The sequence below is a fragment of the Coloeus monedula genome (genome assembly GCF_965178545.1).
Source record: "Coloeus monedula genome assembly, chromosome: 16".
Taxonomy (NCBI): Eukaryota; Metazoa; Chordata; class Aves; order Passeriformes; family Corvidae; genus Coloeus; species Coloeus monedula.
In genome coordinates, this window is record NC_138796.1 from 3,931,029 (window position 1) to 3,943,966 (window position 12,938).

At 44.6% G+C, this 12,938-nt stretch overlaps 1 protein-coding gene across 1 annotated transcript; it reads left to right on the top strand.

The window, feature by feature from the left end:
• Window positions 1–101: 101 nt before the first annotated feature.
• Window positions 102–12,084, top strand: GET4 (guided entry of tail-anchored proteins factor 4). Its single transcript, XM_082291934.1, has 9 exons — window positions 102–282; window positions 4,544–4,622; window positions 5,037–5,118; window positions 5,427–5,576; window positions 7,202–7,340; window positions 9,140–9,280; window positions 9,365–9,440; window positions 9,620–9,692; window positions 10,756–12,084. Exons 1-9 carry the CDS (start codon window positions 125–127, stop codon window positions 10,842–10,844), a joined length of 987 nt encoding a protein of 328 aa, XP_082148060.1. The 5' UTR covers window positions 102–124; the 3' UTR covers window positions 10,845–12,084.
• The last annotated feature ends 854 nt before the right edge of the window (window positions 12,085–12,938 follow it).

Here is a 12,938-nt window from a genome sequence, read left to right on the forward strand (position 1 = left end):
CGCGCAGCCGCGGGCTTTGAGCCTCGCGGGCCGCCGTCCGAACGGGCGGAAGCCGGGCAGCGGGGCGCCCGGGCTGGTGCGCATGCGCCGGCCCCCCCCGCCTCCCCTCCCGTCCTCCGCGCTGATGGCGGCGGCGATCATGGCGGCGGAGCAGGAAGCGGCGAAAGGCGGCGGCGGCAGGAACCGCGGCGGCGTGCAGCGCGTGGAGGGCAAGCTGCGCGCCAGCGTCGAGAAGGGCGACTACTACGAGGCGCACCAGATGTACCGGACGCTGTTCTTCAGGTAGGGCCGCGCCCGGGCCCGCCGCGCCGCCCCTCCCCCGCCCGGCCTTCCAGAGCCTTCCCACGCACTCTCCCCCGCTGCCGCCCGCCGCGCCCACGGCCGCTCCCCATTGGCCGCCCCCCCTGCCCATCTCCGCGCCCCGCTCTCTGATTGGCCCGCGAGGGGGCGGGGTGGGGCGGGTGCGCGGCGCCGGCCCAAGCGGGGCCCGGGCCGGGCCGGAGGAGCGGCGGCCCCAGGCTCGGTCCGGCCCGGCCGCGTCACCTCCTTCAGCTCCGCCGGCTCGGTCAGCGGCTCGGGGTGGCGCGGGGAGCCGCTGCTCGCCGGCCCTTGGAGGCCAACCCCGACCCTGGCCCGATCCTTGCCCCGCCGGCCCGGGCACCGTCCGGTGACGGGCGGGGGCTGTTGTGTCACACTGCCCAGAGGTCACGGGCAGAGCGCAATTTCGGCCCCCCGTTTCCCAGCGTCTCTCGGTGGCCCCACGTTCCGGGGAGGATGGGCTCGGGCTGTCCCCCCGGGTGTCCCCTGGCGCTCGGGTCGGGGCTCGCCCCGAGCCCCGGGGCCATCCTGGAGCTGAGCCCTGCGCAGCCGGTGCTCTGCCAGCTCAGTGTAAACGTCAGGTGGCTGCGTGGTGCCAGTCTCAGGGTTTGAAGGTTGATTGTTGCTGAGCCGGGACATGGGGCTACTTTGTTGCACGACATGGGCACCCTGGTGCCGCGCTCAGAAAGGGGCAGCTCTCAGATCGCCTGGAGCGGAGGAGCTTTTTGGAATAAATTCCACTTGGTGTAGTATTTGTGTACGTGACAGTGACTAAGTAGAGCAGGCCTGAGCATTTATTCAGAAATGTTGCTACTGCCTCTTTTGTTGTAAGAAAATAGTTTGTATTGCAAAGCATTTTTAGGCTTCATTTTTCGCATTTGCTGCGATTTGCAGGTGTCACCCTTTCTCTCATCAGCATTTAACATGTAGACTCTTGCTTGCAGGTGCACAGAATAAGGTGTTTATTCTGGGGGCTTCCTCTGTTGGTCTCAGCTTTGGTGACTTGTGGTTCTGCTGGGAGAGGACAGGATGGAAAATTGGCTTCACAGAATCAGTTAGGTTGGAAAAGACCTCTGAGGTCATCAGGGTCAATCTTTGGCTTATCACCTGTCAACTGGACAGTGGCACTAAATGCCACTCTGGTTGTTTCTTGAACCCTTCTAGGGAATGTGACTCCACCATCTGCCTGGGCAGCCAGGCCCAGTTCCAATGCCTGACCACCCCTTCTGTGAAGAAATTTCTCCTGAGCCTCCCCTTAAAGCCTTTTCCTCTCATCCTGTCACTGGCTGCCTGGGAGAAGAGCATCTGGCTCCAACCTCCTTTCAGATGTTGTAGAGAGAAGGTTCCCCCCTGAGCCTCCTTTTGTCCAAGCTGAGCCCTCCCAGCTCCCTCAGCTGCTCTTCATCAGACTCATGCTCTGGACCTTTCACCAGCTCCATTGCCTTTCTCTGGACATGTTCCAGCCTCTCAGTGTCTTTCCTAAAGTGAGAGATCCAAAACTGGACACCACCCTCCCTGCCCTGTGTCTTGCGTCTGCTGTCCTCAGACCTCATCTGTGTTAGGATGAGAACAGGCCTGTGAGTAAGCACAGAGAAACAGCAGTCATGGAAGAAGTGGGGAAGAAAGTCCTTGGTGCATAATCCTACTTGTGCTCCCAGTGCACGTCAGACAGCCTGCCCTGCCCTGCCCTGCCCTGTGTACCAGCATCATCACATTAAATCAGTTTGTTCTTCCATAACCCCTCTGATGGGATCAGCGAGGCACCATCCAGGCCTTAAGACTTAAATTGTATTTGAGAATAAGTCTAAATTTAAGACAAAGCCTGGCCTATTTTGTAGTAGGGATTATGTGATGTGGTGTCTGCAGTGGTGTGAGAAGTCTTGGCTCAGGAGGTCACTTCTCCTTCAGTCTTCTGGATGTATTAACTCACATACTCAAACCTCCCTGAATTAATTTGGAATCAAAGATCCTGCCTTTTCCATTTTAAATGCAAGTGAAAGGATGTGTTCAGTTAAATGAAATGGTGACATTTACATGGGTGGGTAGTGTTGTCAATCCTCTGTAAAATGTGATAAAAATCAGCATTTTTTCAGAGATGCATTAATGTGGATTGGGATGATGTGAGCTCTGGAATTGTGATTGGGATAGCAAGTGCTTACTCCTTTTAAACACACGGGCCTGTAAAACATTTGTCTTGTCTGTCAGAGGGTAAACTGGAAATCCTGACTCAGTTTCATGCGCTGAGATGTATTTTAGAATGGAGGAGGGGAAGAAGTGGAGGAGGAAAGATTACCATAAGCCTGCCTCCTGCAGATGTATTATCCCTTGGTGATCCACAGAGCAGGTGGAAAGCTGCTGTTCCTGCCTAACCCTGAGCTCCCCCGAACACACCTGAGCTGGTGATGTTTGTTACTCCACAGGCTGGCTGGGCTGAATCTTCTCTCTTCATCATTTGGTAACTGAGTCACTCTTCAAAGTGTAACATCCTTGTTACATCCATTTCTATTTTCCTAATACTTGTAGGTCATTCTTCTGCTATAAATATTGTGTTCCAGGATTTTTCTTGTTCTTAATGCCATTTAGAGCAATGTCATCAATTATTATTTTTACTAAACAACTTTTCTAATCAAAGTTCTTTGGAAAACCCCAGCTCTTTAAAATGTATTTTATATTGTAAAATTGTTTTGAGCATCTTTTAGTATCTTTGTAATTATTCCCAGATTAGGAGCTTCCATATAGCATTGTGAATCTACTGGTAGTAGAATTTGTGGAAGGGAATCCACGCTGAGTCCAACTCCTAGAAGCAAACCTGGATGGGAGCCCAACCATAAAACGTTGGAGCTGCGGATTCATTTGACTCACATTTACCATGGTGATTGCAAGTCCGAGTTGTTGAGGATTATTCCAAAACACCACTTCCATTATTTCCGTTCTGTTTTGGATAAAAGACCTTGGGGTTTCTCAGAGTTGATGAGCAGATGGGAGGAGTGTCTCCTCCCTTGTTTGCTGTCTGTGTGATGTTACCAGTAGGGCCTGTCCTGGAGCTGTCACATGTGACAGGAATCTGGGACACAGCACAAGAGGTTTGGGATGCACTGCTCCCTCTGGTTGTCCCTCTGGTTAGTGTGACCCCCATGGCCACGCTGTCCTGCTGTCCCACCACCCCCTGACTGCTCCACCCCCAAAACCACCGACCCCTCTGTTACCCCATGGGCACTCTTGGGCTTTGGAACAGCCTGGGCAGCCTTGGGGCTTCCGGAGCAGAGGGGCTGCCCTGGCCCCAGGAGCAGAAAGGGGTGACACGGGCACAGCCCAGCCAGGTGTGTCACAGAGGACAAACCAAACTCTGCAGGTGCTAAAGCAGCGGGGTAGGGCTGACACTTATCTCTGCTGATATGAGCAAATCAGCCACTGAGAACACAGACTTTTTGAGTAGCAGTTAAGAAAAATGGAATTTGGAAACTCTGCCACCCCTAAACTGCTTTTATGGGAAATGCTGTGTTTATAATTTAGAGCTGTGACTCTCCAAGAGCTGTAGTTACTGACAGAGATGATGTGCAGGAGGCTGCCATCACAGCTCTGTGCTAAGAGGTCCTGAGGTAACCACTGGCAGCAAATTCTTTCATGCCTTATTACTTCATTAACTCTTAAGTGAGGAAGGTGGAAGGTGTGTTTTAAAGCATTATATTTTGTTTTTTTTGAAGTGTTGCATGGTGAATCTTGCTGGCTGTACTTAATCTTACTCTTGAACCCATGAGAGACGAGCTCCTTTTGTTAGCAGAGGACTAGGACAGGCTGATGTCCCCTGGCAGAGTTGTAGTGGTCAGAGAGACTTAGACCAGTGGAAAGGTCAGTGAGCTCTCCAGGAGGTATTCCAAAAATTGTTTCACTGGGATGGCTTTGGTAGAGGCTCAGTGCATTGGCATCTTTTGCTCAGGTGAAGTCCTTGGTTCATTCCCTTTTCTTGTTCCAGCCCCAAACAGATTTGTAGCTCTCCATTTTCATTCCTATATTCTTCATTTTGTTCCATCAGGTCTGGAGCAGAAAACAAATTGCAACTTGCAATTCAAGCTACTTCATTATTAAAAGTAACCTGATTTAAAAATAAATCCCGTGTTATTATTTTAAATTTTAGCAATCTTTTAATCCTTTAAGTAAAAGTAACTTTAAGCATACACAACTGACTTAGAGGTAATTTTTATCACGGCTTTGGTATTTTTTTCAGGTATATGTCACAAGGAAAACATGCAGAAGCAAGAGAACTAATGTATTCAGGGGCTTTACTGTTCTTCAGTCACAACCAGGTAAGTCACTGGTTTTCTGTGTGTGATTTGGGGAGCAAGGGGTTGTTACTCCCAAGATCATGAGAGATGAATGATGAGTTCTCAGTGGTAAATGTTTGGGGTAATTGCTTTGTAATCTTTTGTTTTATCTCTTTGTTGAGCCTTTCTCCACAAAGAAGGATTATGCCAAGCTGGAGCATGCAGCAGGAGTGTTTGTGAGCATCCAGACAATGCCTGCGTTCTGCTTTCCTGGAGGCTTCTCTTTGATGCCATCAAATTACTATAATTTTTTTATCAGAAAGGCTGAGACTTGATACTGTGCCATAGCTGTAGATGTTGATAAAAGCATTAAACCTGCTGCTGCCAAAATTCTTGTTGATGTTTCTTTTTATGCCCTGATACATTCATCACTGCCCGTGTATGTCTGTTTTGTAGCAAAACAGTGCTGCTGATCTGTCCATGCTGGTTTTGGAGTCTTTGGAGAAGTCAGATGCAAAAGTAGCAGAAGACCTTTTAGGTGAGGTGACCTTTGCTCTTAGTTTAATGGCATTTAGTTGTGCTTTCCCTTCACAGTGACTTGTTAATAGTCTTGGAAGCTGCAATCCTTTTTTGGATGCATTCCCAACATGGCTAAGGGTTACCTTCCCCATAGGAATGGACTGGGGGAAACTTTATTAGAGAATAATGGGTTCCTGATGACTTTGTGGGCATGCTTGGAACTATCACAGCTGCCTGTCTTAAAGACAGACCTTAGATATGCATTAGAAGCAGCAGAGCATCTTATTTTTCTTAATGCTAAGTATTTTTGAATCTTATTGCTTCTAGAAAACTTGGCTAAATTGTTTAGTTTAATGGATCCAAATTCTCCCGAAAGAGTGGCTTTCGTATCCAGAGCACTAAAATGGTCCAGTGGGGGATCAGGAAAACTTGGACATCCAAAATTACACCAGTTACTAGCTATTACCCTGTGGAAAGGTAAGAAAAATCAACTGCATTTGTGTGTTTTCCTTTGAAAATGTTGAAAGCAAGATGTTATAAAAGATCTGCTCTGGGAATAATCTAAGGAAGCTGAGATGAAAATGATTGATTGAGTTCTGCTATTATCTGATTTTTGCATTAATGTCTTCTTAATGTTATTAACAGGGAAAGAAATGGGTCTGTAACTCTATATTAGTGCAAAATCCAAAACACAACTGCTGTAAGGCTCTCTAAAAGGCAGGTTGATCATTTAGACACTGAGGTAGTTCAGTTGTGTCATTAGAAGGAAAATTGCTGGGGAGCAAAGATGTTCTGTTGGCAAGTTTTTTTGTTTTTAAATCCTGGATAAACATGACAAAGATTGAAATACATCACCTGGCATCCAAAACAGTCTTTGGACTGTAATTAAGTACTTTTTGAGAAGTTGGCCAACAGGATTATTCCAAAATGAATGCTGTTGCCTTTGATTTATGAGCCATTTTATCACTTGGGATGGGATGTAAGAGAAACACAAAATGCTCCAAATAATTATTTTAATTGTGGATGGTAGCCAGTATTTACAGTCTTGTGTTCAAAACATAGCAAAGGTGATTGAGAACAGTTGAATACGTGCCATTTTTTCTGTGGTTTCTCCTGGATAACTGTGCAAGATGATTGTTTATTTTGCATTTTTCAGTAGCTGCCAAGTGATGACAGTGGTTTCATGTAACAACCCTGACCCAATAATGGTCAATGCTGCAGCCTCTCAGCGTGCCATAGGCAATTCCCCAGCTGCTCTCCTGGGATTTGTGTTAGCCTGATGGCTGCTGCCAGCCAGAAAGGGAGGATTTTTCTTACAGCATTCAGGTTAGAGGCTGCTACAATTAAGATAAGAAACAGTTGCATTCTGAAAGTAAAAGTCCCCATTTTGTAGCTGCCTGCTCACTGTTCTCTTGAAGAGCAAAATGCCTACATTTTCTTAGTCTGTAGCTTTTTGAGTTTCATCACAAAAGGCTCAGATTTTTAAAACAAATCTCTTAAAAAAAGCTTTCAAATTCAAAAGATTAGCAGCTATCCAGTTTTGTCTTTGCAGTGGTTTTGCACAATCCTTTGCTTCAGGTTCTGACAAATCACTGCCATTTCTTACACCATTTTTCCTGTATAACTGCTGTTCTGTTCAGCATATGGAAATGATTTTAATTTTGATAGCAAGAGTGGGCTAAGCTAAAAATAGGAAAGGAAAGAAGGACTCTGAAGGTGCTGTTTGACTTCTTGGTGCACATGGTCTAATATGGAATTTCTTTATTCCTGTCCTAAACACTGATGATAGCACATCAAGTGTCAGCATTCCCTTAGGTAAAATGATATGACCAAAGTTCAAGCCAGCAGTAGCTGTAGTTGAGTAAACTGTATTTAACAGTTGTTCAATAGCAGTTGTTCAAATGTATTTGGGATAAAATTTATTGTTATCTCCCTTTATAAATTGTCTGTAACTTACTTTTTACTAGCTGTCTTGTTGACATACAACACCTGTAACTCTTGTTCTTTTACCAGCTAATAAAGTACAAGCCTAATAAATTTCTTTTTCCATTCAGGTACAATGATCTGACTTCTTAAAAGCCTTTTCCTTTTTCTTTTTCTAGAGCAAAACTATAGTGAATCTCGGTATCACTTCTTGCACTCCACAGATGGTGAGGGCTGTGCAAATATGCTGGTGGAATACTCCTCGTCCCGCGGATACCGCAGTGAGGTGGACATGTTTGTAGCTCAGGCAGTACTACAGTAGGTGTTAAACTTCTCTTGAAGCATTTTGCTGAGATGACATTATGTGTGGGACCAATCTAATTTAACCACACAGCCTTTGCAAAAGAAACTGTGAAACTGGCCAGAACTACAACAGGAGAAAACCGTCTGAAAACCGATGTGTTAAATTCGTCAGACTGGGGAGAGAAAAAATAAAAATACTAAGGTCAAAACCTGAATTATGTTAATTGCCTGAAGAATGAATGTAATCTGTTTAACTCTGAAAGCACAATTCTTAGCTTTGTTAACACTGCTTTATGTCTAGTTAGGGCTTATCTATATGTTCTTACAGAGACTGGACTCAAGCAGGCCTTATGTTAACCTTTAGCTGAGAACTTGCTCTCCCTCAGGTCCTAAGAGACAACTTGTCATGGTCAGCCTGGATAAGGAGCAGCTTGATGGCTCTTGCCTTGACAGAGTTGCTGCTGGCTCTCATTTTTGGCATTTATTTTGTAGGAGGTGGGAATGCAAGCTATTATGTGCTTTTGCAGGGCTCATGTAGAATGAAGGTTGACAAAGCCAATTTTACTGTGTTTAATCAGCTGATGGCTTTCTTCAGGCAGGGAAAGCAGCTCATGGAGGAGTCTGAGGAGGAGGTGGAGACAGGACTGTGTGGCAGGGAGTCAGGGAGAGAGTAGGTGTTGGGGGAGAGGGAGGAGGTGAGAGCAAGTTTCTCTTTTGGCAGCAGTGAGCTGTCATGTCAGATTTGTCCTGCTTTATAGCTGGTTGCTATAGATTGCTGTGATTTTGAGAAATTAGCAAATCCTTTATGGAAATCCAGTGTATGCAGGACTCAAACCATTCTGTGGGGAGAAATTCTGTGGAGAAGTTAAGAGATTATTTTTTCAGTGTTTATACAGCACTTCTACAGCATCCTTTACTGGCCTGCATGTCAAATACTGTGTTAAATCCTCTTATATAGCAGTTTATTCTCTAATGAAATTAATTGCAGTTCCTTGCTAGCAGGGAGGCAAAACAGCCCCAAGCCCTTGCACATGTGAGGGTGCAGAATTAGGGGCCAGCCTGCCATCAAAAATGAGATGGCTTGTGGCAGCCTTCCTAGTGCTTGCTGACAGCATTTGTCCCAGATAAAGCCTGTTAGGCCAATGGGACTTGCAGAGATTGCCAGTTAAATTAACTGAACCTGAACAAGGATTTGATCTGTTTGGGGGATCAATCTGTTGGGGACAAATGGCTTGGGAGCTCGAAGTACAGCTTTATTATGAGACTTTTAGGCATGTGTGTTAAGCTGTTAGTGGTCCTGATGCCACATTATGTTGAGGTGGAATAGAATGACAGAGTCAACAAATACTGACAGATACATACTAAAGGGAGATGTGTTGGGGATGAATGGGTCTTTGATTCAGTTTTCACCTCAACATAGTAAACTCTGGACCAGTAGATGTAATATCACGTTAATGTGAATTACAGGGTAGCCAGTCTTTCCACATTTCGATTAAATTGGTGCTCTCTTTCAGTAACCATCCTGTACAATCTGCTTAGATCCTGGTTAAACTCATTCTATTAATATTTAATGTCTGTTTTCCCTCCCAACCTGCCTGTTCCACAGTGTGTTCTAGTAGTGATTTTCCCCTTCCTCAGCTGATGGCCAAACCATCCCCAAGATGTACATCTCTACCAGTTGTGTTTTGCCATCAGTTCAAGCCTGAAATGGCCTCTGTGCACAAGTGAAGTAGATTTTGGCTTCCCTTTTTCTGTGGTGAAAGCATTTCTCTGCCCTTTGTTTTTAACTTGCCCCGTTCTCTTTCCTTTTTCAGATTTCTCTGCTTAAAAAATAAGACCAGCGCATCAGTTGTTTTTACGACATACACACAGAAACATCCTTCAATAGAGAAGGGTCCACCCTTTGTGCAACCACTGCTAAACTTCATCTGGTTTCTGTTGTTGGCAGTTGATGGGTACAGTCTGATTTCTGTCGTGTTGTTCTTGGTTTCCTTTTCAGTTTTTAACTGAGATTACATTTTTGGTTGTTTCCTTTCTAGAGGAAAACTAACAGTATTTACAGTATTGTGTGAACAGTATCAACCTTCGCTGAAAAGAGACCCCATGTATAATGAGGTGAGTCACTCAGAAACAGGATTTAACTCTGTGAATTAGTGAAATCATGGCTGATTGTCTCCAGCTTTGTGACTTGTAGATAGGAGCTGGTGCTTTACCTTGTGTAGGTGGTTTCTGCCCATAGTATTTCCACCTGTAAATGAAGTAATTGACTTTTTTTTGGTCTTGTATCCCTACAGTACCTAGATAGAATAGGACAGCTTTTCTTCGGAGTTCCACCCAAGCAGACCTCGTCCTACGGGGGATTGCTAGGTAAGCTCTGCTTGTAGGTACCTCCAGACTTTGTTCAGTGACCTGGATAAAACATCTGTGTTGGAAACAGATAATTTATTCTAAGGAATTTATAATTCTTTTCATAGCCTGTAGGAACAGCCCCTGCTGTAGAATACAAGATTAATGGGTTGCATGTGGAATTAGTGTGGAATTAGTTTGGTGGAGCTTGTGGACTTTTCATCACTGAGAAGGGGAGAAGCACTAAAAAGACTCTTATGGTTAAGTTTTGACATTATGGTACAGCTTCCTAATGTAAAGAAGCATCTCACTGGTGTTAAAGCTTAATTTCCTCAGAGTTCAGTGTGATTTTTCTTAAATTAAGTATGGGGCTTTGGTAGGAATATAATCAGTGCTGATACAACATGAATGTGCCCAAAGAGAAAGTTCTGAAATTAATACTGCCCTTCTACAAGGACTGAAAGGGAATAGAGAAATTCAGCCCTCATTTCCTGGCTCTTGAGCAAAATGTGAATAAAATTGAATGTTTTCCCTGAGAACTAAGCTGCTTTGTTTGTAAACTGACTTGAAGCTTTACCTACAGTCAGTTCACTGATATCCAAAGTTTGATGAAAAACATGGACATCATGTTTTTACCATCTGTAATTTGCCTTTCAGCAATTCAGGCACCTTTAAATTGATGCCTGTGAGTGTCAGACAATTTTTTTTACAGCGTGGTGCAGACTGTGGCTGCTTTTTGAGAGTTTCACTGCTGGAGGTGTTTTTTTCCTCTTTTGGTTAGGGCTTTTTCCCTCTGAGGATGCAACTGTAGCACATAAATATGTGACTTTGGGTTTTTCCAGTGTATTCTTGGAGAAGGAACAGTATCAGTATTAGAGCTAAGAGTGTACAGCTTCCCAAACCAATATTCTTAATGGAAACCAGTGTGGGATTACTGATGTCTTGCTGAGACTCTTTTACTGCAAAACTCTTGGGGTTTTTTTGTTACAGATATCTGTATCATAGCAGGATGGAAGATCAGTTAAAAGGTCTTGAGATGAGAATGTAAAATTAATGATTTTGACTGTCCTGTATTTTATTGTAGGTAATCTTTTAAACAGTCTGATGGGAACTGGGGAAGATGATGACACAGAAGATGGTCAGGAAGACAGCAGTCCTATCGAGCTCGACTGAATGTTGTTGTCATTGGGTGCCGTGTAAATCTGATGGTTCGATGACTCCAAAGACACTTTTGGAATTTGAATCCTGCAGTTGTTTCTTGGCTCCTAAAAGGGCTCCTCTGGTCTTTTAGAAATGGTTGCTGAAATGTTTATACTGTCAGTCTATATTATTTATGTAAAAAAAAAAAAGAAAGAAACCAACAAAAAGTAGCCGAACGAACCAATGGGAGCGGTTGTTAGTGGGGTTCCGATCCAGCGGCTGGGGACTGGTTAAACATAGCCTGTGGTTTCTGATGCAGTATTCCCTTTTGCACAGTCATTCAATAAAGCATAACCATGGGGCTCGTCCTTCACGGCCTACCCAATACCGTCTCTGTTCTGAGAAAGCCTCCTTGCCCTCTGCCCTCTTCCAAGGAAGATCTCCAAAGGCAGGGGGAGCAATTGAATAATTGATTTGCGAGGCTGGTGCCAAAAGTACTGCGAGACGAGCCAAGCAGCATAATCTGAGATGCACATCCAAGAGACATTGATACAAGAACTTGCTTCCACTGCCACGTGTAACATGCACACCCTTCATACTGCCTGCCCCTCTCCCCAAGGCCAGGCTCTGGCTGAGCCCACACATGTGTTTAGCCGATACTTCCTGAAAAGCACAAGGTTGAATTGCTCTTGAGTAAAAGCCCATCAGTGGAACGCAGGTAATTGGCTTCCAGGTGGATCTCTCTTGCCTAGGTATAAAAATTTGGCATCTAAAATACCTCCTGTGGCTCGTGGCTGTACTCCTTTGGAAGAGATGTTGCCAGTGTAAGTTCCCAGCTGTACGTGCAGGCGGCGGCGTTGCCGTGGGCAGGGTACGTGTTTGAACTGGGCTGCATGGCAAGAAAAGGGATACTGCAGAGCTCCTGGTTCTTTATGATATATTTATTTTTCTTGGGTGATTGATTCATTTAACACTTTCTGTTAAGAAAAGAATAAATCAATAAATAATGGAGTAACTTCACCCCCAGCAGTAGGCATAGCCATTCTCCATCTCCTCTGTAATGCAGCACAGTCTGGTACAGGGAACAGCTGAAAGGGTGGGGAAACGCTTTATTTTTTCACGATGAAAATTAAAAGGCTTAGATTAATAAACAGCAATCATGCATGGGGGAGGGATTAATACAAATTTATTGACTGTATGGAAAAAAAAAAAGGCATTGACAGGAAGACTTTGTGTTAATTGTGAAGTCTCAAATAAACACTTTATACCAGGATGTGCGATACTGCTGCTTTCTAATTTCCCAAGCAGAGCTTTACTTTCCTTGCTATTTTTTTCACTCTGCATTTGACTGTGGGTCATTCAGCCCTCAGTGCTGCAGCTTCACCTCTGTGCACTAAAGGCAGAATTGTAGTGGAATATTGGAATGGCTGGAGCAGATGGGGATTGCTTTGCTGGGCAGCAAGTTAAGAGCTCCCTACCCAAGATGGTGCTGTAGACATTTAATAAATGATCTGGGACAGCAGCAGAGGTTTAGAACCACATCATTTCAGTGCCTTTGGCTGCCAGGAATGTGCCTCTCAGACAGTGTAAAGTGTCCACAGGTGTCCAGCACATCCCCTCTTGTGTCCAGTATGTATGACTCAGTGTGAGGTTGTTGGCTTCAGCTGTCTGCAGCCTCCAGCAGCCCCCAGAGTGAGCCCTGCATTTGCCCTGATCCCAAATCCCCAGCCCTGACAGGAGGGCAGTGCTCCAGTGCTGTGGACATACAAAATGTATATTCAAAATGTATATTCAATAATTACAGCAGTATATATGTGTGTGTGTGTATAAAATATTTACCCAGGAATTTAAAATACATGTATATGCACACACATATAAACAGCCTTTTGTATAGCTAATAATTATATAATTGTAGGGCATATAATTTCTAATATTCTTAAATTATTCTTAATTATACATGCACACAAAACAATTTTTACAGCTACCTATAAACACAAACAAGGAGCCCAGTCTGTCCTCTCCCTGCCGTGCCTGGGTTGGTAAGTAGGTGTGAGTGACAGTGTGTGTGTAACATACAAATATTTTTAACAGAAGTTAAATATATAATTATAGTTATGCTTCCACATG

Bases quoted from the DNA above. Each gene is read 5' to 3' on its own strand.
- GET4 (XM_082291934.1), top strand. From the start codon at position 125: ATGGCGGCGGCGATCATGGCGGCGGAGCAGGAAGCGGCGAAAGGCGGC. The intron at 4,623-5,036 runs GTAAGTCACTGG...TCTGTTTTGTAG, and splicing joins TGTTCTTCAGTCACAACCAG to CAAAACAGTGCTGCTGATCT. The intron at 9,693-10,755 runs GTAAGCTCTGCT...ATTTTATTGTAG, and splicing joins GTCCTACGGGGGATTGCTAG to GTAATCTTTTAAACAGTCTG.